This window comes from Etheostoma cragini, chromosome 8, assembly GCF_013103735.1.
Source record: "Etheostoma cragini isolate CJK2018 chromosome 8, CSU_Ecrag_1.0, whole genome shotgun sequence".
Lineage (NCBI taxonomy): Eukaryota > Metazoa > Chordata > Actinopteri > Perciformes > Percidae > Etheostoma > Etheostoma cragini.
In genome coordinates, this window is record NC_048414.1 from 9624936 (window position 1) to 9646957 (window position 22022).

Sequence of the window (22022 nt, forward strand, 5' to 3'; positions counted from 1 at the left end):
GGAGAGAGGTGATGGCTGGGGGTTAGCTGGCACTGTGCCACCTTCCCCTGACTGCTTGGCCTGACTGGGGGCAAAGAGGGAGGCTGCTGTGTCTCAGATTGATGAGGACAGGTCTGTGGTCCGGGTATAGAGTGTTGCAGAACAGACGTCCTGCTGGCACATCCTGCCCTCTCTGCCACACGCCCCCCAGCCCTCCGTACTCGCCTTATCGGAACTCCTAATTGTCCTTATGAATATTTTAGAGGCAAGCAGGAATGGGAGTTCAGGGTTGGGGGTATAGTTTCAAGGGCCCTGCCAGATAATGATCCACTCAATGACCGAGAGAGAGAGAGAGAGAGAGAGAGAGAGAGAGAGAGAGAGAGAGAGAGAGAGAGAGAGAGAGAGAGTAAAAAACATTTCAAAAGATTTTCAATGATCTGTATGTTAATGTTTTCATCTGGATTTTAATTCCTTTTCATCAGTTTGTAATATGTGTCACTTTTTTTTATATGGACCTGGAACAGAGAATGTTCTCATTCTTTTAAATCTGTAGATAATGATGACATTGATTTGCCTTTATTCTCAATTTGTAGTTTAATTCCCTCTTGTCTATACTGAAAATATACAGTCCGCTGATTGAGACTGTTCACTCTGACTGTGGCGGCTAATAGCTTTGTCACATCAGTCATTCACTACAGTCTCAGAGCAGAACACTCTGAAGGGACTGCTCACTGCACTGTTATTGCCTCTTCTTCAGTAAAATGGATGGGCGGGCTTTTTTTAATTGGCAATCTAGTCTGTTAATTGCAGGTACTTATCTGCAGTATACAATATAGAATATGATTAGTTTGTTCTTGTATGTATCTATTGCTGGTTTAGGTTTAGTGAGCATGACACACTTTGGATTAGTGTTGCACTACCAGACTTTGAGCTACCAGTTCATTGTGGTCTACCAGGCCATTGCAGTGTCAGGTCCCACAAATACAGTTTCAAGACAACAATATCAAAATAAGATGCAGACAATCGAGTTGCTCCCTCCCACTGTTCTTCCTGTCCACTGTGTAACTAGACAATAGAGTGAGCCACAGGAAGGACATGAATCCAGCCTCATATCCTCATATCAGTCAGTAATGTGTAATGGTCATGAGATTAAACAAGATATGTCTGGGAATTACAGAGGTCTCCTTATCTAATAGCCCCTCACTCCCGACTCACAATATGTGCTGGAAAATAAAGAGCGGGAAGAAGGATTTGTACATTACAGTAACCGAGTGCAGGTCCATGGCAAATAGTGTCTTCAGATCAACCAAAAGAAGAGGCTTTTATTCCCCTCAAGTGAAGACTACAGCACCACAGGGGAAAGGGAACATGATGGTAGAGAAAGTCTCTTAAGATGTTATATAAGAGCAGAAATATTTCTTAACAGATAAAAGCCTTCCTATCAGCCGTCTCCCCATGCTGATTTCCTAGTGCGTTCACACTCAAAGAAGCCCTTTGATAAGCACATTAGATGGAACGGCCTGGACACAATGGTTATGTCATGAGGATTAGCACGCCTTGCTTACTGTAGCGGCGGTCACAAGGGCTAATTCACAGCACTGCAGGGCGAAAGGCTGGGAGACCCGGCTGAAATGAGGTGAGCGGAGACCGCCGCACAAAAAACGGTTACAAATATGCACTTTAGGGAAAGCTGGAATAAACACAACATGCATTAAACATTCATGTTGCACTCCGCTTTTGGATCATTTTGTGTAATTTCCTGCTGTTTGGCCATTACATGACAAGCTGTGTTGCTGTTAAAGGGGGCTTTAATCAGAGCAGTGGTGCACCAGCCATGGGTCAGGTGGTGCTCTACCAGTAGTAAAAGCTGCTGTGATTCAGGCACAGTGGAAGAAGCAGCCTCTTCATGCCTTCCTTTCAGCCATCTCCCCCACAATTTTGAAGTTCAGCTTTTATACTGAACCACTCTCTATCTCCTTTCACCCTGCTTCTATTCACGTACAGTACTGTACAGTACATGAATAAGTTACATACAGAAAGCTCTCGTGACAAAAGAGAGGTAGAACATCAGAGTGAGATTGTTTTCCATGACTTGCAATAGCCGACTATGTTGCTTGTGCCCATTTCACTGAAAGTACTTCTCAAGAAACAGGTAATGTAGGTGGCTTATGCAACGGTTTTAATTTTATTTTTAATCCACGGAATAGTGTTTACTTCTATTTTGCAGTAAAAAATGTAACTCCAAGGCTTTAAAGTAAATCTAAGGTCCAGAATTGAGCTATCTAAATATGTTTATTTTCATTGCTGATCTTAATGTACTCATTTGGTAGAAATGCATTAAAAATGAATTCCCATTGATATCAAAACAAAGTGGTAAGCAAGTTTGTATTTCACTGCACTATAGCTTTTTGTTGTGAACATTTAGTGCAAATCTGGAGAGGCAATTACTTTGCTGAATGTTCTCCATGGTTACAGCTAGGTTAATAGTCAGGGCTCAGGTGGAGATGGTGGATATATGTTTTTTTCAGGATAAGGAAGCTTCAAGGCCTCCTGCAATGGAAAATGTTTTTAAAAGAAGGTCAAGTATCACACAGCAAACTGATGTCCACACATACATGCACGCTCAGACAATGGTGCCCAGTTGGTTTGACGTCAGCTACTCAGTCTCGTTTTTATTTGAAGAGCCAAATTTCTATCAATACAGGTTTGGACTGCTGTGAGAAAATAGCAACTGGCCTTGTTCCCACTCATCTTTGTGAGCCTCTCAGGACCTTGTGAATAGATTACACAAGTTCCCTTGTCCATACTTTCTCCAGCCCCCCTCCTGGAACAAACAGCCCATATCTTTCTTCAGAAATGCTACTGGAAATCCCAACCTCAGCTGTATTCACATCCCGCCAACTTTACTTTCACAACTACAAAGCCCCTAAGTTGATTAAACATTTTGAGGCATTAAAAATTGCTTTTTATCAAACTATTCATAATTCAAGAAAAAACATTATCTTTTTTTTGGCATTCAGATTGTCTAATAAGTTTTCCCCTTTTCTAGGTCAGAACACTGAAGTGTCTGTGTATGTAAGAGCAAAGTTGATATGGGGTCGGGTGGCCTTCAGGGCTCCATGTGGTCCCTTCTACGGACATATCTCTGTGTGGCTGCCTCTGATTGGCCAGTGTGGGGAGCCAGGTCTTGACAGGTGTTTGGAAGAGGGACACCTGTTAGGCCATGTGGTTATTTAGTGATCCATTTACTGGGAGCTGTGGGCAGCGTCTGTGGGACACCCTAAAACATGCCAAGTCATTTAACAAAGAATTACAGCAATACTTTCCCAGGCCTTCAATGTTATATGCATTAGAACTCCACAGAGACTCTTGCACATCAAATCGCCTCCATACACTTTACATTCAGTGCACTTTTTAAAAGATAAAATATATTGTACTGATTCATGAAATGCATCATGGAACAGATCTTATTGCTGCCTACACTTGTCCGCCACTATCTGGTTCCTGCTTACCCACTGTGCTGCTGCAACCCCTCCCTAAATGGCTTGGGCCAGTAGGTGTGGCATACCAAAGGCTGGCCAGGCTTGTTGGAAAGTAGGGCAGCCCAGCCCATCGTTGGCCAATTGGAATAGTTTGACCAAGATATTCCCATAATGAGCAGGTTGGAACCTAAATTTGCAGGTTGAGATCAGATCTTTGACTCACTGGTGGAGAAAGTGCATAGTTTAACCCCAGTAAACACAGGCCTTTCAAGACCCTAACTAAAGAGGGCTTGTTCAGTAAACAGGAAATGAACCAGCAAGGCGTTTTCTTAGAATGAGAAGAATGTCACTGCTCTGTACTGCACCAAACAATATTGCATCTGTGGTACAGTGATGGCCATTCATTGCCCAAAGGGCTTCTTTCGTTCTCTCTTTTTTGCTCTCTTTTGGGCATTGTGGACACTTATGTTTTAAAAGATATGGGTGCTTTTCTGAACTTCCCTATTTCTGGGCACTGCAAGTCATATTTCTGTTGATTAACATTGTTCCTGTGCCCCAAAATGTACATCCCTCAGAAATTGTATGCATACTATGAATGCATGGGGATGGAGTGAGCAGTGAGGAATCATCTGGTTTAATGATAATTATTATATGATATTATGCTCATAAAGCCATAGCACAGGTTTTAGGAAGCGTCACTTACACTGAGGTTGTGGTGAGTAGTGTTGGGTTAGCCGCATTGCCTGCACAGACCTAAACGTACTGTTACATTGCTGTCAGAGGATGTAGCAGCTGTAGAATTACCCCCCGCCCTCCTTGCACAAACACACACACACACACACACACACACACACACACAATCACACAAACACACACACACACACATGTATGCACCACAATCCCTCATATACCTACAGTCTCACTTTTTTTTCTCTTACACACACATACACACACACACACACACACACACACATTTTCCACTTACTTGGGTGATGAGGACCCGAAACAGAAAGTAAGGTCTCATTAGTGTGTGTAGGTTCCTCTCCTCTGGGTCACACTCTGACCCCTGCATCCACAGGAGTCAGTGACCTTCCTGTAGACACAAGCATCCGAGGCAGCCCACAGACAGGGTTAGCGCTGCTGTGGACCTGCAGTAGTCTGATAAAGGAACCTTGAGAACCACACATAAATCATGTTTTGATGTACACTGTCTTGATATCACATGCTGTCACATGCTGTCAGCAAGTCTTGTTAACACCGCTATTCAGAGATGTAATGAGGAGCAGAGAACAGTCTGTATGAAAGTGAGCGAAAGAGCGCAGTGTTGCATTTACAGTATTTGTTTAGTTGTATGACACGTTTTTTGTTTTCACAGTTAGAATAGGCTCTTTATAACACCACAACACACCACCCTATGTAGTTATGAGCGCTTTGGTTTTACAGTAATTGCTCAATTTCATGCTCAAATCAGCATCTTTGACCACATTTGATCCAATTTATTCCCCATATGCATTAACTTTGAAAGAATTCCACGAGTGACAACCATATGGAATTAAATCTTGCGACAGCCTTACTGTAAAGTACTCTGGCGTATGATCTTCTTATGCAGGGGTTTCTTCCAGCTGGGTGGTTTATGATAACTGAAACATAATGAAAAATTCAAACACACGCTTGCAGTGAGGGAAGAAAGAACCAAGAAGGTTAGATGCATGGAGAGGGGAGTAAGAGAAAGAAAGAAAGAAGCAGGGGGAGGACAATATTTTGTTTCTCTGAACACTTCTGAAGGGTGAAAGTAGTGACATTTCAGTTTCCCCTTGGTGCAGAGCCTTGTGTTGAACTACAGTTTAGCCTAGCATTTGTGTAGCAACTCAGCTTTTCATGCAGTCATGTTGTACTCCAACAAAAGAAATAAACTGAAGGACAGTCATACAGGAAATGTGGATTTTTGTAAATGTTTGATTTATGTTTCCAGTAGTACATGTTAGGTAACAAACAAATATGACTATTGAACAACTATATTGTTTCTTTTCAATTGTGCAATTTCCTTTCAGAAATTGAGAAACAAAGGCCATAATGACTGTGCTAGTCCTGATCCTGAAGACTGTTTTGGGCACAGCCCCCTCATGGACGACCATTTCGGCAAACTAAACGAAGAGAGTGATTTAATGTACAAGCGCTGTGGTGTAAGTACTTCCTTTGTTCCCTGCTGTTTTGTGTTGATTCCTGTCTTTATGTTGATGTTCACTACAGGCGCTAAACAAGAAAGAACACAGAGGTTGTGATAGCCCGGACCCCGATGCCTCATATGTCCTCACTCCTCACACAGAAGAAAAGTATAAAAAAATTAATGAGGAGTTTGATAATATGATGAGAAATCATAAAATCGTAAGTACTGTCAATGCAACATTTTTGCTTGGCTTTGTGGCACAAAGGATTTTCACTCTTTTTTTCATTTAACTTTTTCCTCTTTTTGTTACCCCCCCCAGAACCTCTGTCAACTTCTTTCAGAACTACTACAGAATCTTACTATCTTAAGATTAATGTCCCCTTTACTGGGTGTGCATTTGTTTTAGTTATGTTGATTTGTTTTGCAACTGATATTTTGGCCCGCCCTGATAAGATCACATTTCATGTGAACAGGTGAAATGTTGCATGCTTCTGCTAGAAAGATTCCACCCTACTATCATAGTCGTGTTATCATAAATTAAACAGCAGTCGCTATTTAAACACATCAGGAATGCACAGTAAATACTTGTGAGTGTTTATCATAAAGATGTCCACGTTCTTTGATTAAAGCTTGGGGTTTCTTTCCATCTTGAACCTAATTTTTATCTCATAACGTAACAAAAAACGAATTACATTTTTTGTTTCACAGTTCCTTATTAATGTAATGTTTCCTTTTCCAATCTTTGTATTACCTCTCTCTCAGTGCATTCTAGCATAAAATATCTCCTACTCCCAAACAGCTCCAGTTGCACACTTACACTACACTATCATTTAGCATCTTCCCTCTCCTTCATCAAGTACCACACTGGCTCACCCTCTAAAATACCACAAATCTTTTGTGATCTTATCATGCGTGACAATATTAGAAATGTGCAAGAACATAGTGCTTACTAAGCAGTCGTTTTCTCTATGTTCCTGACATGAAGAACCTCACTTTGCCATTAACAAACTAACGATAACACCCAAATGGCTCACTGGATAATGCTATGATGAAACGTTCTCACTGCCACCTGTGATTCTCACTTACGCTCTGCACAGTCAGCACTTTGTAGGTAAATGCAAGTGAGTCACGATTCCTGTAGTTGTGAATCTCCGCCACTCCTCTCTGCTGTGCTGAGAAACACGTGTTTCAAAAGACAAAAGTACGTCTCTAGTGCTGACTGCTGCAATGCCAAAGTGATCACCTGAATGCATGTTTTTAGTTTGTCTGTGTTGAACTGAAGAGTTGTGTGTTTTCTGCATGTATCATGATGTATTGATGAGAATACACTTTTTTTTACGGTTATACAGTGTGGTGTCACTCAATAGCCCTTCTGACGTGGGGCAGAAGTGTTTCAGTATTTTGTTATCATTCAGCTGCCGAGTTTAAAATGCACAGGATATCCTTGTTTATTGAAACACACCAAGGGTAGCTCTCTGTGAATGATGCCATGACAACCACTGATCATCTGACTCAGCATTAAACCTTTGAGTGGTTTTGACTGTGTTTGTGTGTAAACCTCTGTGTGTGTTTGTCTCCTTCTTTTAGCCCACAGCATTGCCTCAGCAGAACTTCTCCATGCATGTGGCAGTGCCCGTATCCAATCCTAATGCCATGTACCAGCCAGGAGGGACTCTGGGCAGCCAAGCCCTGGCAGCAGCTGCGGCCTCTTTGAGCGACAGTGGGATGCTGTCCCCTCCACAGGCCTCTCTGCACAGGAATGTGGGCTCAAGTGGAGGACCCCAGAGGGCCACCAATGCAGGTTGGTAGAAAGCAACCCCAACCCTAAATGGTCACTGTTGTACAGAGGATGATCCAGACCACTCAGAACAGGATTTATTTAGTTGATTAAAGCCCCTTTGTGTGTATTTGTATTTTATTATATCACCTTTCTAATTAATCTTAAAAAAATGATTGTTGTGTTTGTAGAGCAATTTGACAATTCTGGTGAGAATTGATGCTAGTCAACCAGGAGGACATTAGCCTAGTATATCATAAAAGCTAGAGCTTTATTAATCCTGCAGTGGGAAATTGCATTTAATTACATAGGATCAGGTGGAAACAGCTAGCCTGTTCTCTGCAATGCTAAAAATAACACAACAACAATTCCCCCAAAGCTCATTTAACACATTAAAACATCAACAACAACACAATTATATACAGCATATATATACACACATTCACAGTGATTGTAAAACTACAGAGAGTTACTTCACCCAGCCAAGAAATAGTTAGGCCGACTACACACTGGAGTGTGTCAGCTCAAAAACATTTAATAAATTACATGTTGATGTGTGAAAGTCTCTAGGTTTTGACAACAATTCAGATATAAATGTTTAAAAAAAGAAAAAGAAAAAATGTGATTTTCAAATAGTGCACCTGTCACACAGAACATTACTGCCGACATTGTCTTGCTTTAATCAAATTAGTAGGCTATATCTTTATGTTTAGCAACTCTTTCGCCTTTCGAACAAGAGTAATCCAAATATAAATAACTAAATAAATGAAATAGCGTTTTAATTTTCCGTAGAAATATATGCATACATGTCTATATATAGATAGGATAGGCTACAATAACAACATAATAACACTATGGGCTCTTTACATCTACACAAAGTTGTTGAAATAAACAGAAAGCCCACTTACCAATTTTTCAGAGTTTGAATCTGTGAGTGCTATGTCCCGAGATAGCCCACTTTGTACGTCACCTAGCAGCAGCAGCGCCGCGTCAGACACGTTTCTGGTGTGTCGGACATAGAAAAATCCACGCAGCTGCCACGCAACAGAAAGGCCTGGCTGTTGCAACGCAGCCAGTGTGTAGCCGGCCTTAGTGTACAGGCCGTAACCCCTGCAAAACCACAACACTTTAGAACTGATGCTAGATTTTTAAACTTTGGTTGGAGAAAGGCTAGCTGTTTTCTCTTTCTTCCACTCTTTGTGTTAAGCTAGGCTTATCTCTTCTTGGCTTCATACTTAGCGCACAGATATGCGTTTGGTATCAGTGTTGTCATCTAATCTTAGTTATTCCTAAGGTGACTTCTAGGTTGTTGTTTTTTGGCTCTGATGCACATAGAGTATTTTATTTTTTCAAAATGGGATTGGATGTAAGGGGGCCTAAGGTCAAGGAGTCATGTCATACTTACAACCTTTAACTGTTGTTTGTGTGTGTGATATACCCTGTAATATAATATGTATATATACTACATATATATTTACAGTCTATGTAAGGATGTCAGTCTAGATGTTTTTTTGCAAAATTCAGCTACACTGCATACAGTAGAAGAACAGGCAACAAGGTGTGAAATGCCTCATTCAAAATTAACCACATATCAAAACTGGCTGACACCTACCCATACACAGGGGGTTTACTTAGTGGCTGTTTTCACAATAACTCCTCTTTCTCATTATTCACCGCTCGATCTGAGTGGTTTTCTTTTTTTATGATTCATATTGGATCAGCGTAAATTCAACAGTTAAAAACAGTTAGAGGTCAGGCTCATGTGGCATACTTGTGTGCTTGATTTAAGTGTATCTCTTGAAAGCATGTAAAGTTTTCATTTTCCTTTTAAGATAGAGAAAGTAGAAGAAATCATCTAAGGTAGATGATTTCCATGAAAGGAATACGTATTTGTTGTAGGTGTGTCCTCAGAGGGGAATTCTGAATTTAATAACTAATCAAAACACCATGCTGAACCCAGCTTGATGTTGCTGTCTTTAATCATATATTAAAATTTTTCCCACCATTAGGACCCTGGCGAGACCATATGCCTCCCTGTCTGTGCGCTGTGAAGATAGATCTACATGACTTTTCATGTCTGGTCTAGCATCTCCATCCCATGCTCTTCTAGCTTACAGAAGGATGCAGATGGTTAATCATATCACATCTCATTAGGTGGCATGTTGGATACCACAGACCTTTGGGTGCCAAGTGGTATGGGCTCCAGCCCTGCGCCTTAGTCCTCCCGGGGAGATTCATTAGCTCTCTGCAGCTCTGCCCAATAGGCCTCCTGCTTAGCACCTGAGCTGGATAGTTGCGTATCCATCTGTGATTGGTTCAAGACAGTTTTCACTATCAATGACTGATAGTGCCTTTGCCCGATTATATTTTCACTGCACGCGAAGGGGAAAAAAGGTATTTCTCCTCGCAACAGAGGCAATGTATAACATGCTTGTTAAATGCATATGTGAGAGATGGGGAATAGCTCAGCAGCATTCACACAGTGTGGTGTTTGTGCTTGAAACCAACCTGAATTTAACCAGGCGAGGCAAATAGCTGTCTGACTAGCTTTGGCAGGTAAATAAATGCAGCGTTTCCTTTAAACTTGTCACCTCTATGTAGCCCCCACTCATCCTGTTTCCTTCCCTCTATTGACAGGTGCATCTGTTTCCCCCCACTACTCTGGTAGCCCTTTTAAGGCTGGAGAGGGTCTGTAAGATGCCTAGACCAGCATAACCTTTTAGGTATTCGGGCCATGACATCCAACTAAGTCCTCAGTACACAATGACCGGACAGCCTGTCATGGCTGCAATGTGCTGTGTGAGAGGCGAAGGCAGGTGGAGTTTAACTCTTTCCTCGGCACTTAGCTCGTTATACTCCATATAGTATTTCTAAATGTAGTATGCTGTTAGGAAATGGTACTATACTTAATGTTTAGAGCTTGTAAACTACCAGAAGAATATAGGCTTAAAATGTGATATTTGGCTAGGTATTGATTAGAAAGTATGAAGAGCGCCTCAGATTGGTTTACAACATAGAGAGAGCGCTGGGTGCGTTTTAAGTTTGGGGCGTGGTACTGGGTCGGGGTAGAGTTAGGATCCCCTGCCAGGGGGTGTCATCGTTTGGCACAGTGTGAGCATGCTGCAGCTGTTGTTTGTACCAAGTGTGTAGAACAGCAGAAACTACAGGGTGGAGAAACTTCTCCAACCCCGCTGTCAGATGACCATTCCTGACATAGCTATGATTTTTCACAAGTAGCAGCTATGACCACAGCAGAAGGCTTTCAAAGTGACCAGATAATATATGTACAGTATACTGCACATACAACCTCTGGGTTCATGTGGGTTATGATGGCAGCTGTTTTAATTATGGGATCTGGAGGAGTTATTATTTATTTAATAGTTGATAGTGAAAATTGCCTTACTTGCAAACACACATACATATGTTTACCAAAACAGTGAACAATATTGGCAAGATTTTCCTAGCAAACACAATTTCAGTTGTTCTTTCTAAAATAAGCCATCTATTGTTGTTCATGTTTAGTCTTTGGTTCAGATAGTGGCTCTGCTCAGCTACCACACCTTCAAAAGAAAAACAATTTCTTTGTTTCATTTTATATTCTGCACTTCTAAATTAGACCTTTTCTTTCAACAGCTCATACAATTACACCTAATTACAAGCTGTGGCCCTTGACTGGTGAGCATTAAGAATGAAAGTTGTGGTGAACTGGGAGGATTTAAGAGAGACATGGCTCTTGAGCAATGTGTCTGCAAGCTGTACACATCCATATATATATACATTGGTGCATTGCAAGCTGTTAAAACACATGTACCTTAAAACATGTTTGTAGCTTTAGCAGATCACATCAGGTACTAGCCATATTAGTTTAATGGTAAAACACAAGTTTGTGTTGGTGCAAATTTGACTTTCAAAACGTTATTTTCTTTTTTTTAAGGTTGATTGAATGTGAAACATGTATTCAGAGTTGGAGAATGATGATGAGTCATAGCCGTGCTGTATAAAAAACAACAAGACACTGGTTGCCATGTGCCTCTTTTCTTTACAAATCACCTTCTGCACATCTATCTGCTCTTTTTCTGAGATACAACAACAGGACTGTGGGAGGCATCTATTATTAGAGAACAGTTTTTGATTCACATCTATTATATCTTTTCATTCAATAAGACATTATCTATTTCAAGACATTTTCTATTTTTCTTAACTTGATGCACATAGGACGTTGGGCACAATAAGTCACTGTGTTTTCTTACCCTGAACTTAAAATGAACTGAATGTTTCAGTTGTAAACACAAGGCCTTATGTAATGCCCCTTCCCAAACTGTGTTAATAATTCAGGACAATGAACAGAAACTAAAACAGCGTTCAACACACGCAGGTTTCAGTCAGAGAGGGTTTATTGGCACAACCAAGCCGTTAGAGAAGTCTGAATATGGAATGTGGGCAGACATCATAAAAGCCCACTGAAACGTCCATGCTGAAAGGCTGGGTCTTAACTTGTGGCTGTTACCTTGGCTCAAAATGAACTTTGTGGTCTGAGTATTTGTTCAGACTTGTCTTCACGTTTTGGCAATTATTTGAAAGAAGTGTGGGATTTATCAGACGTCATCATAATCAGAGTTAGATTCCAAAAATATGTGAGTCACATAGGTTAATCTAAGTGTAAATTAGCCAGTGAATAGAACACTCAATGGCTCTCTGGCTTTGCTCGGTGATGCACTGGCAACGTGTCCAGTGTGTCGTTCTGTTATCAGCCCAGCAAATGCTGGCATAGAAGTGAACACAGCATATGGCTGAAATGTTATAGAAACAGGGTGAGTTCGTTCTTGTTTCAGTCACGTTGTATAATTCAAAATGCAGCATTGATTTCTTAATATTACAGCAACAGCTTTACGCACAATGAAATTAGACATTTATTATTCTTTTCTCTAATATATGATTGTATTTCTTACTAAAAACGCCAAAAAGGATAATGCACAAGACTTGTTATGGATCTAACTCAGAGTCTGAAATAACCTTAAACTAAACCTTAAAATAAATACATATAATGTTATAATGTAAGTGTTACAGGAATTTGTCTTGTAATATTTGTAATTTTCTTTATATAGTTAGAAACTTCCTAATGTAATGCTTTTTTCACAGCAGACATTCTGACATACAGTATCATACAGTAGCAGAAAAAGCACTGATGTAATTCATTAAAACAACAGCTGTATTAAATTCAGGTTTACCAGTTCCAGGGTATTGTGCATGCTGGTTTACTGGTTTGGCTTACTGCAGTAGATATTGTGATGCAGCCATGGTTAATGATATTAGTTAAACCTGTGCTTTCCCTGCTACAATATGGAAAATGTTTTATGTTTCAGGCAGAATTCTGATAAAGTACAGATTGTTATCAGAAAATCTTAACTTGCCATATTGCCAAGCTGCAACCAATTCCTTTACACTAACATCTCATTCCCACTGAATGACATCTTCACTGCTTTTAATCAGGTTTTCTATTTTTAGGGCTTTGGACATTTACTCCGCTAATTCTGTAAACATTGTTGTCTTGCAGCAGCCAAGTCTCGTATGATCAAAGCCAGAACCAACGGCGATTGCTGCTTGTATATACTGTTGATTCAGCTGTGAGATACTATTGTCGGCTTCATAACTGTTTATTTGACCGTGAATTGTTGCTGTCCTTATCTGTCGTCAGAGGGGCTATTGTTTCATTGTGTTCCTACGCAAGAGCCTGCTCATTGTGCACACACTTTGTGTTTTGCTGGGATACACTGAACGCAATGGAGAAGTCAACAACCTGTTGAAGTGTTAGTAATCTGTTGATGCAGTGCTTGACGCCATTCATTTTTTCTTTCCCTTGTCTTTTTTATAGGATTTTAACATGTATATATTGTAAAATTAAATGTGTTTTTATACTTGGGCTTACATCAAGGAAACTTATTTTACCCCAGAAAAAGTCACTGCTCCATTTTTGTTCATGTGGATTTGGTGGAATCTGCAAAATCAAAAGTCACACAGAATTTTACAATTGCAAACAAGAAAAACCTGTTTTTAAGAATTAATCGAAATACTAGGTAAATGCAGTTTAGAGTGTTCTAGCAATGTGCAAGGGATCATTTTCGGCACTGTAGTTGTGCTTCAGAATGCATTATTTTAATGCTTTATTTCAATCCTTACATTTGTAATCTAAGTCACAAATATACTCATAACACATAGATACTACTATAATACATACTATTTCTTGGGGCTGGTATTTCAAAAAATCATTTGTACGGTATATTAAATTATTGTATACAATATGGTACGGTATCTAAAAACTGTACCATGAATCAATGCAAGACATAGTAAGTGTTACATACTGTACCACCTATATGTAACACTGTGGAAATGTCTTTGCATTTCTTGAAGTATGTGTCAAATAGAATTGTGTCAGCTCCACACCACTGATAGTATTGAGCCTTTGCATAGGATGGTTGTCCAGCAATAGAGCGGGAGTGAGGTGAATGAGAGTTCTCAAAATAAGTTGATGGGGACTCATCACTTTTCAAAAAAAGGATATGACTAATGACGATGACATGAACGATCAGAGTGTGAATGTGGAATCAAGAGTCTCACTTTGTGTGCACAGTCTAAAAACAACATCTTCAAGAGATCTTTTACTGTTTTTATTCCACTCTAATGGCTTCAGCTATTTCTTTTAAACAGTCACAGTACATTTGTCAGTGAACTGCTCCTCCTCCCAAGATGCAAAGAATTGACTTTGATGTAATCATTCACAATAAAAATAAAAGGCTCATCAATTTTGAAATGGACATTTTATTTTTGTAAATGTGCAGGATAATTATCCAAGTCTATTAAAACTTCCCAGAGGGTTGGAAACACTTAGCGCTGCATGCTGCTGCAAGCTGGAAAACAACGCTGTGTGAGAGCTTTGCTTGATGACTGGGAGTGTTGTCAGTCACAGTCCATAGTTTGATGATGTGTTTCTGTCGCTGTGTACCTCACAGGGAACGGTTTTGTTAACCCAAGGGGCTCTCCGGGCGTCCTCAGCACACCCAGCGGCAACGGCCTGGGTAAAGTCATGCCCACCAAGTCTCCACCACCCCCTGGAGGGAACATGGGAATGGGAGGCCGCAAGCCAGACCTGAGGGTTGTTATCCCTCCATCTAGCAAAGGGATGATGCCCCCACTGGTGAGTACGGAGCACACCACTGCACACAAGCATCACCAGCTCAAGTACCTTTAAGTACCTCTGCTGCAGGGCAAACCAGAACTTTGTTTAGTGTCATCAAGACTTTCATAGCAGAATGTTTGGTGATTTTGCCACGACCATTTTTGATATTATCCCATCAATGCAGCATGCAAAGGACTGTTTAAATCTTTATCTGCCTAGTGGGACTCACTCACAGTGTGCAGGCCACACCTAAGCAACGTTCTACGTGTGCTGCATTCTTCTTTTAAAGTCTCTGTTAACACTTGGGCAGAGACAAGAATCTGCAGCCTAGTCATAACTCGCACGCTAGTATTCACATTTAAATGAAAGGCTCTCTCTAATTGTAATACTGAAGGTGCGGAGCGCTCTGACCACAGCAAACACCTGCGGCTAAACTAGACTCCCCTGGTCATAAATCAACATTTTGAAAATAAAACTACAAGTGTGGGACTTTTAGACAGCAGCCAGCAAATATTCTATTTCCAACTTTGTGTGCTGACAGTGTTGCCAGCAACAGGAGCCACTCCAGGAAAATGATTGTGTTTGGTAAATAAACCTTGTGTTACTGAGGATGCTCCTCCTTAGCGGAGATCCAACTAGCCTGGAGCAATTTTTAAATAACTGTGTGTTACCATGTCGGCATGTGGAATCGGTAGAGCAGGAGAGGTTGTGTAGTAAGAGGTCTGAAAGAGGTGAGGCAGGTAGGTTCTTTTGCACTGGTGGAGGCTGTGGAGGGCGCTGGCTGTGGCAGGTCTGCAGACAGCCTGTCATTAGGCCATAATGGTATTAAATTAATCACATCTCAGTGTGACAGAGTGTAGATGAAGACTTAATCAGGGGCCCAGGGTGTGAGCCAGATAATATCTTGTCGCCCTTGTCGTGTCTTCCTGCCGCTATTGATTGAGTGTGGGTATTAAGACAGCCTTGGCCTGGTCACAGTATGTCCCACAGCACAGAAAAGATGGAAGATGGGCTTCTGGTTACACTTTCAGCACAAGGAGGATTTGAAATACTCTTACTAAGTACCATGCAGTCATTGTTGGTACCGGTAAAGAAACCCCATGTGTAATTTCTGTTGACTATGAGATGATTGCAGTGTTATTTAGAATCAGATGAGTGTTAGTCAATATCCAGGAAAATTCTGTACTTGCTGTTTCTAACTTCACTGGAATTTGTCCAGGATTTGACTGCTTCTTCTTCCTCATTTACAAGCTAAAGACAAGTTAATCAGGTCCCTATGCTTTGGACAGATTGGTACATGAGTAAAACAACAGACTATAGACGTAAAATGTGTGAGATTTCACAACGACTGCAGAAGTCATCCACACTTATACAGGGCGATTTACAGGCGCTCTGTTTCTTTTCCTTAACCCTCCCTCTCTTCTTCTCTTCTGTTGAGGGCAGTCGGAGGAGGAGGAAATGGATTTGGTGAGTTTTGACAGATGCCTGTGCAAATGGCTAAAATGTGAACATGCTTCCGGTAATCACACATGCAAGACTAAAGGCAGTACTCAAACCGGAGATTGGCTCTCTTAGAACTGCCAGCAATAATAGATTTGAAAAAAATATTAAAATAATAAAACGTTTTGTCACTGCATGTTTTGGGTTTGGCCTGTGAAAATTGCCTCAGCCTGTTAAATTGGCTCCTCTATACCCAACACGTCAATGTTAGTCATATACCACCAGGAGTGTGTGTATGTGTGTTTGTGTGTGTGTGTTTGTGTGTGTGTGTGTGTGTGTGTGTGTGTGTGTATGTGTGTGTGTGTGTGTGTGTGTGTGTGTGAGAATGAGAGAGGGGAGGGGGGGGCTACGTGCTAATTAATGTTGTATTCTTTAAAACCATTATATTGTTATAACAAAATGAAAAGGTTAGGGATTAGGCTGGGTAGAAATCTAAATATTTTTTAGGAGATTACATCATTTTAAATGACATCATGCTGTGAGATACTTGAGGGTTTGGTGAAGTCATCTGGCTGGAGACTGTTGGAACAATGCAAGGAAGCCATCAACTAGATCATGATACAACGCCGCTTCAGACGTAACCGCTGGCAGCTGCACATATGTTTATTCCTTTGTACTCTGGGGATACAGTATTGTTCTAAACTGTCTGTATTTTATTAGTGGAGTTGGAGTGTGTACATTTGTAGCTCACAGCATAGTTGGCTGCATAATCACAGCGTGCTCTGTAGGTGTGTTTGTGTGGACTGCATGCCGGTCACTGCACTAAAAACCACTCGAGCTTTACTGTACGTCACTCTGGGATTATTCCTTTGCACTCTCTCAGTTAAGAGTTGTTTATTTGATTTGAGCAAAACTGATCACTAGACTCATTTTGATTTTTCACACTCTAAATGGTCAGGCAATAAATGCTGTGGAAGGCGTTTCTAACCTGCACTATCCCTATAACAGTGTTCTTGTTCATGTTTAACAAAGTAAACTTGTTAAGCAGATTGTTGTAAATCTGATGAATAATTTGTTGTGCCTGTAGCTGCATGTTGGTTCTTGTGATTACTAAAATCTTTTAATATTGTACACTTAGAAAGCCCATGGTAACCCTTTTTATATGACATATATATGCAGATATAGTAGTATATATGCAGTGTGTCATATACATACACATATATTTAGTAAACTATCAGAAAAAAAGTACTTATCCAATTTCTTTCCATAAAAAAATACAGCTAACACTGAATTAGAATATTGACTTCCATGAAGCTACACCACCACCTAGTTGCCGTATTTGTTATTACACTCATATCCCTGATTACCACAAAATGTATAGTAAATCCCAAATTAAAATGTGTAGGCTCTAAATTAAATGTCATAAACATAAGAAAATATGTCCATTGTACAGTATTAGAGCGTGATGTTGGTCTGGTGATGGGCTTATGCTTTTTCTTTGTTTATGTTTTGTGTCTGGCAGAATACCCAGAGGATAAGCAGCTCCCAGTCAACCCAGTCGCTGGCCACTCCAGTAGTGTCTGTCACCACCCCCAGCTTACCCCCACAGGGGCTGGTCTACTCAGGCATGCCCACCTCCTACAACCCTGCTGGTGAGTCTGGCCTGGCTTTCCCCTCAGACTGAAAACAACCGCCTTAGCCACGACAATTTGTACTTCACATTTTTGGTTCTTGCTCTTTTCTCAGTGGCACATTGTGTTGTAGCTGAAATGAGTTCTCACTGTGTGTGGCTGCTTTTGTTTTTTACAGAGTTCTCCCTGAGCAGTGCAGAGATCTCTTCCCTACAGGGCTTCGGCTCTCCTGGGCTCTCACTGGGCTCCATGTCGGCATGGCAACAGCATCAACTGGGCCAGGCAGCTCTTAATTCTTTGGTGTGAGTTGCACACCTCCAAACAAAGGCACACTCTCCAGACACCCTCACATAAAAGCAACACCTACTGTGCACTGTGATATCATGCTGAATCACACATCTACATATTCCTGTTTTTTTCTTCACATTTCTGCACCTTGCATTTGTCATTTTTTAGACTGAACACAAAATATCATGCTTGTCTTTTCTTCAGGGGTGGAGGTCACCTACCTCAGGGCTCCAACCTCTCCATCAACACCAGCCAGAGCATAAATATCAAGTCTGAGCCCATTTCGCCGCCAAGGGAGCGTGTCACCCCATCTGGCTTCCCCTCTCAGCAACCACAGCAAGGGTCCAGCCGACAGGACGTTCTGGGACGTTCACCTGCAGACAGCCTCAGCTCCTCCTGTAGCTCTTACGACGGCAGTGATCGTGAGGACCACCGGCCAGACTTCCACTCCCCGCTGGGACTGGGCAGACCCCCTCCTGGCTCTGAGGACAGGGAGAGCCCCTCAGTCAAGCGCTTGCGCATGGACACATGGGTGACATAAAGAGCCCCTATCAAGCCTCCAGTCACCAGCCAGTCAGAGAGGGGGAGGGGTTAGACATGGAGATAAAAGAAAGAGCAAGGGTCCTTAGAACTATCATTATTATACTATTATTCAACTCCATTTCAATTTGTAAGACTGAGTTGCAAATGTTGTAGGACGTGTCAGGACATATCAAAAGTAAATTCTCAAACTGACACAGTGAGATTTAAAAGCTGGACTGAATTATATGCACAAGCAGGTGGTATCAGGTACTTCGTGCAATTCAGATGAGGTGTGCAGAAGAAAGATGTTCAAAGGATATTGTTAAACAATAGGCGGTAGATTATTGTAGTCACTGGTCTAGTCAGACACTTACATGTAGTTGCTGTATTGCTGTTGTGCTCGCAAATTGCAAACAATCAGAGAAAGTTGTGTTGCTTTCAGGCTGAGGACCCTCACATATGATGTTCACTGCAAGAACTATCTTTTAAAATTATGCTGTAACCACACAATACCTTTATCTCAAGTGGCCTCTTGTAATTTATTGATTCAGTCGATCAGGAGATACAGAGAACACAGAGTTAATTAAGACTATATACAGTCATTTTGATTACACAGTAAATAATTGCAACAGTTGAGACAACTTTAGTGAATAAATGAAACAATACTGTTGAAGGTTAAAACAAAATAGCAACAGGATTTATTGCAATAATGACATACGATTCATTTTTGTAATTTAAAAGAGTGGAATATATATACATGTGCAATTTAGATAATGCAAACCTGTCCAGTTGAACTGGTGAGAACATCAACATGTTCACATTTGTGTAACAGTTCATCAGTAATATAAGCCAAAGCTGTTCTTTTGTGTCGTTTTGTACAGTTGCTACAGTTACCTAACAATTCACTCAAATGCACCATTTCTTTCATCATAGTTTTATTTTTATTGTGCTTTCTTGCAAACAGTGTAAAGTCGTGTGAACCAGATCTTGAATCGATATCAAAAGCCATGAAAATTTGCTGTTCTGTTTGTTTTAATTGATAATTTGAGCCAAACAGTTTCTTGTGTTGTGTAAATAGGGACTTTAATATATATCACCAGGGGGTGAGTACATACTGAAAGAACTGTACGACCACCGTTTTCAAGAAAAATATATTTTTGTGGATTACAGCCAAGTTTACAAGAATAGACCCTTAAAAAGTACATCATTCACTGTTCAATATTTGCTATTTTGTTCCTTTTACTGTAATCTCTTCTAAATTGAATTATCAACATAACCTCCCATGTGTTTTACTTCCAGATAGTCAATTTGTTTTCTCTCTCTCTATTAGTGATGACCTGTTATGTCCTGAATACATTGTAATAACAATGCTGTGAGGTTGAGGTTCCACTATTTTCAAATTTGTGAAGGATAGCCACAAGGCTAGGGGAAACAGGGTATCTTCCCTCCCATTGTAGTTGTATACCAGCAGCTGCTGAATACACTGCCAGCATTCAAACCCAAGGTCCCAGCCCCATAATGAAGAATAAACTATTGTTATTGTCAACTGTAAAGACATGCCATCTCTCAACCCCTTTCCACTATCCTGTTATTGGTTCATTGAATCACAGCAGAAGACATAAACGTAGTAGAAATGGCTGCTGAGCCTCACACAAAACTAATCTTGCCTCTGCTCATATGTGGTTGTAAATATCACATTCAGTCATAATTATGTACAAAAATACTCATGTGTTTCCTTAATTGGCCCCAGACATTTAATCTTATATCAATTCCCTATTACTAGGCAAACTACAATATGCCTTGGAACCTTAAGAGACAGAAAAGTGAAAATCTGAAGGCGTTAAAGTCATGTGACGCTGAAAGTGTTGCGACCCTGTTTTCACACCGTGCAGAGACAGAGAGGGGAAAAAGGGGCTGTGACTTTTTTTCTTCTCCATCATCACAGACGCAAATAATTCAGCAGCTAATTTATTACAACAACAACAACGCAATGTCATTGTCAATGACTTCAATCTCACCGCTGGATTGCACACATTTATATGAGATGTTTGCGGAAAGGCATCACTCTGCATTCGCCGTAGCATATCTTGTGTGTGTTTCTGAGGTTTCTCCGCCCCATCATCAGCTCCATGGTAGTTTTCACTAGACAATATACAACGATCTATGCAGTTTTTGCTCCAATTCACACAACATATATATATAAATAGAATATACAGAATATGATGTCATTACAGGTGGCATGTATTCCACAAAGCATCAGGAAGAAGAGCATCTGAGGATTGACTGTTATCCTGAAGTGCCACAGGTTGCTGGACTACAAGTTACACATTAAACATTTTATGAAATGATTGATTCGAATACCCTGGGGCAATCTCTTCATGTTCATATACATTGGTTGATATACTTTACATAATGTATAATAATCCATAATGTAATCCAGTTTAACACAGCAGGTGAAAATAGCAATAATAAATGACTACAACTAAAATAGTCTGCCTGTAATGGCAGCACCACCTCATAGTTGAGCACATATTTTAGCACTTGATAACATATCAGGGAATTTTGTAGTTTGTATATCTATGTGCACGGTTAGGAAATGCCTTATCCCAAAGACAAATTATATATACCATTTTTATTTTTATGTTCTCTCGGTTAAAAAAAAGCCAATGCAAGATATTGCTCAAACTTGACCAGACCTGTCTCTTCTCAGAAAAGACCCGCACAAGAACATGCACGGTGAATGAACTGTGATACACTTTGCTCTTTTCGTCCATGTCCAAATTGTGCACAACTGATGAATGTGAAAGGAAATGGTAATCAATGAACCTTTGTAAAGGACTTTCTTCACTTTGCTGTGTAAAAGTACACCGCTTTGCTTCATGGCTTTTATAAACGTGTTTGGTATGTGTTTGTAGTTGATAATTCACTTAACTAAAGAAGCTGTTTTCGGTTTGAATGCTCGGACCGTTTGGCGGCACAAGCTGGACTTTGTTGCCAATAATGAAATCATTTGTTTCAAAATCGAAAGAGATTTTAAGTTCATCTACAATTTCTTTCCCTTAAATGTGTTTTATTTTAATCATACAATAAATATTCAAGTGAACTTTTTATTAAACAATTAAGATACTATGGTAGATATTGTTGTACAAAATTTGTATTCACAAAAGTACAAATATTGGCTTTCAATGTGTAATTTAGATTATCTCTCTTATTCTGTATAAAATGAAGTAAACAACTCTTACATAGAATTTGTTCTCCTGTGAAGTCCCAAACAGTAGAAACTGTCAACTTTATTAAACACCTCAGTGTATGCTCAATCGGAACTCAATGTCTATTCATCTTTGAAGTTTGTCTAGAATTTGCATTTTATTTACTGCATGAAATAGCTAGTAGCTAGCCTACACTGCCCTTGTCCATCACACAGTGTTACAAACTGCAATATGGTGTTAAATAATTATATAAAAGTAGTAGTGGTACGGGGATGCTACAGTGTTAACACGTTTCATTTCAAGCAAAAGTCCTGCTTCTAAAATCTTATTAAGTTAAAGTCAAAAAAGCATTA

The 22022-nt window shown here is 40.3% G+C and overlaps 1 protein-coding gene across 11 annotated transcripts in view; it reads left to right on the plus strand.

Moving 5' to 3' along the window:
- The window catches only part of mef2aa (myocyte enhancer factor 2aa), a 63672-nt gene extending 41893 nt beyond the window's left edge, over positions 1 to 21779 (plus strand). For 2 of the 11 annotated variants that reach the window (XM_034878803.1, XM_034878802.1), the window contains exons 4-12: positions 5513 to 5614; positions 5712 to 5846; positions 7216 to 7429; positions 11039 to 11080; positions 14413 to 14597; positions 16023 to 16046; positions 17542 to 17671; positions 17829 to 17952; positions 18143 to 21779. In XM_034878803.1, the coding sequence (XP_034734694.1) occupies positions 5513 to 5614; positions 5712 to 5846; positions 7216 to 7429; positions 11039 to 11080; positions 14413 to 14597; positions 16023 to 16046; positions 17542 to 17671; positions 17829 to 17952; positions 18143 to 18479 (1293 nt within the window). In that variant the 3' untranslated portion in view covers positions 18480 to 21779. Of the gene's footprint in view, positions 1 to 5512; positions 5645 to 5711; positions 5847 to 7215; positions 7430 to 11038; positions 11081 to 14412; positions 14598 to 16022; positions 16047 to 17541; positions 17672 to 17828; positions 17953 to 18142 lie in introns of all 11 variants that reach the window. The other 9 variants (XM_034878804.1, XM_034878808.1, XM_034878805.1 and 6 more) reach the window with 9 other exon arrangements.
- The last annotated feature ends 243 nt before the right edge of the window (positions 21780 to 22022 follow it).